Source organism: Aureococcus anophagefferens, assembly GCF_000186865.1.
Source record: "Aureococcus anophagefferens unplaced genomic scaffold AURANscaffold_256, whole genome shotgun sequence".
NCBI lineage: Eukaryota > Pelagophyceae > Pelagomonadales > Pelagomonadaceae > Aureococcus > Aureococcus anophagefferens.
The window spans coordinates 1-2,351 of record NW_008705791.1 but is presented as its reverse complement, the minus strand read 5'-3'; the positions used below and the strand labels follow the sequence as shown (position 1 = coordinate 2,351).

The window sequence follows — 2,351 nt, the reverse complement described above, 5'->3', positions numbered from 1 at the left end:
GATGCGCTTCATGGCCAGCGGGTTCTGCAACACCTGCTTCTCCCGGTCCCGTTTGAGGGACTTCTGCATCGCGTAGAGCGGGTCCGCGTTCAGCCGGCTGAAGAGCTCGTTCTCGTCGGACGCCGTGTTGTCGAGCCACGTCGAGCCCGCGGCCTGCTTCGACGCGAGCGCGTCCATGCTCTCGGCCTGGGCCGTCGGCGTGTACTCCTTGCCGAGCTTGTACTCCTGGGCCGCGGCGGCGGAAGCGATCGCGGAGCCGGGGCCCTCGTACCTGTGTGGAAATCAACCTGACTTCAATGTGGGCATATGCGACCGTTTCGACGCACGCTCTTCTGCTGTGCTTCGAGAACTCGACGAGGGCAATCGATTCGTCCAAAAATCAGCCGAATCGACTTCGATTTGACCGAGCTAGAGAGGTTTGAAGTCTTTGTTTCGACGCCGTTCCAGTACATCCACTCGACCTTCTGCTTCGGGTCCGTGACGAGGCCGCTCTCCTTCTGGAGCGTCCGCAGCTCGTCGATCTGCCGCTCCTCGTCGATCTGCTTCTGGAGCTCCTTGAGCTTCTTCTCCTCCTTCTCCTTCTTCTGCTCGGCGATCCACACCTGCTCCACGTTCTTGACGTTCGACGTGTGCCAGGTCTTCTTGCTCAAGAACGAGAGCGACATGGTCTCCGCGGGCCGGCGGCGCGGCGGAGTGCCGACGGCGAAAGCGGTGGGGTTTGGGCACCGGCGCGCGCGCGCAGCAGGCGCAGGCGACGAGGGGGCGGTTGAGCACTGCTGAGCCGGAGTTGATGCGATGGAGCAGCCTTGTTGCAGCTCTCCAGCATGGTCGGCAAGATCCGCCTGCTGCTGTGGCTCGGCGCGGCCCGCTGCACGGCGCTGGTGACGACCAGCAACCGCGCCGCGATGCCGCGCCGCGGCGTCGCGCTCCAGGGCTGGCTCGACGCCTTTTTGCCGGCGCCGATGACCGACGAGGAGTTCGAGGAGGACCGGCGGTCGCGCTGGCCCGAGCAGTACGCCGCCGTGCTCGACGAGTGGGCGGAGCCGTTGGCCTCCGACGACGCGCTCCTATCGCGGCTCCGGCCGCTGCTCGCGCGGAACCAGCTGACGACGCGGGCGCTCGAGCTGGCCTACGACGCGGAGCGCGACGGCTGGAGCGCCGAGGCCTTCCACCGGGGTTGCGACGGGCGCGGGGCCTGCGTCGTCTACGCGAAGACGGAGGACGGCGAAGAAATCGGCGCCTACAACCCCAAGGGCTGGGCGTCGATGGGCAACGCGCAGGGCAGCAAAAGAGAGCGAAATTCCCAACTTCAAAGGCTCCTCTCTCGGCCGTTTCCCACTCGTTTCGGCTGATTTTTGGACGAGCGATCATCTCTCGGAACGGTCTCGAAGCGTGGATGCTTTTTCCGGAACGCGCGCGCGCGGAACGCTCACGTTGAAGCGAACTTGAATCACCCTTTTCCTGCCCAGGCAACGCGCGGCCGTCGCCCGCGGCCTTCCTCTTCCTACTGCGCGACGGCGGCGAGCCGCTCAAGCTCCGGAGCGCGTCCCACATCGGCTGCAACTCCATCTCGTCCGACGCGCCGGACCGCGGCATCGACTTCGGCGTCGAGGGCCTGTGCATTCCCCTCCGCGCGTCCGAGGACCGCGGCCCGGGCTCGGAGCGGCGCGCGTTCTCCAAGCTCGGCGTCTACTACGAGGGCGAGGGCGCGCTCTGGGGCGCCGGGCAAACGACGGCCCTCGCGGAGCTCAAGGTCTTCGCGGGCGTCTACGCGCCGGGCGAGGAGTACCCCTACGCCGGCGCGGTCATGGACATGACGTCCGGGTAACGATGGCAGGCGCGTCTGGACTCCCTTGAGCTGCGACTTAGCGGACACCGAAGGAGCTCGCCCAGACCAGGGCGATGGGCTCGCTCTCCCAGCCGTGCTTGCGCGATCGAGGACGTCGACTGCAACTCGAGGACGGTGAAGTTTTGCTGGGGGCGATGGCTTCCAATCACGGCTGCCATCCTCGATAGCTAATCGATCCCATGGCCGCCGCGGTGCGCCTCGTCGACGACGGTATGAAAGCGCCGCCGCAAAACACCGCGCCGCCAGCAGTCAAACCCTACAAACCCGTCTGCGCGGCGAACAACGCGGCCTACGCCGCCGCGAACGTCCAGGCCGCGTCGCGCAGCGTCTGCGACGCGCTCGCCGCCGCGGGCGTGGCCCTCGTGCACGACTTCATCAGCGCCGACGAGGAGGCGGCGCTCCTCGAGACCGTCGACGGCGGCGCGTGGGAGGGCACGCTGTCGCGGCGCGTGCAGCACTACGGGCACCGCTTCGTTACGAGAGCAAGACCTGCGCGCCCGTG

The 2,351-nt window shown here is 67.2% G+C and overlaps 1 protein-coding gene across 1 annotated transcript; it reads left to right on the top strand.

The window, feature by feature from the left end:
- Window positions 1-824: 824 nt before the first annotated feature.
- AURANDRAFT_68622 (hypothetical protein) lies at window positions 825-2,322 on the top strand (the record flags this gene model as incomplete). Its single annotated transcript, XM_009044332.1, has 3 exons — window positions 825-1,341; window positions 1,470-1,804; window positions 2,017-2,322. Coding segments are annotated over 3 exons (1,158 nt in total), but the record flags the coding sequence as incomplete, so codon positions are not given.
- Window positions 2,323-2,351: the final 29 nt, after the last annotated feature.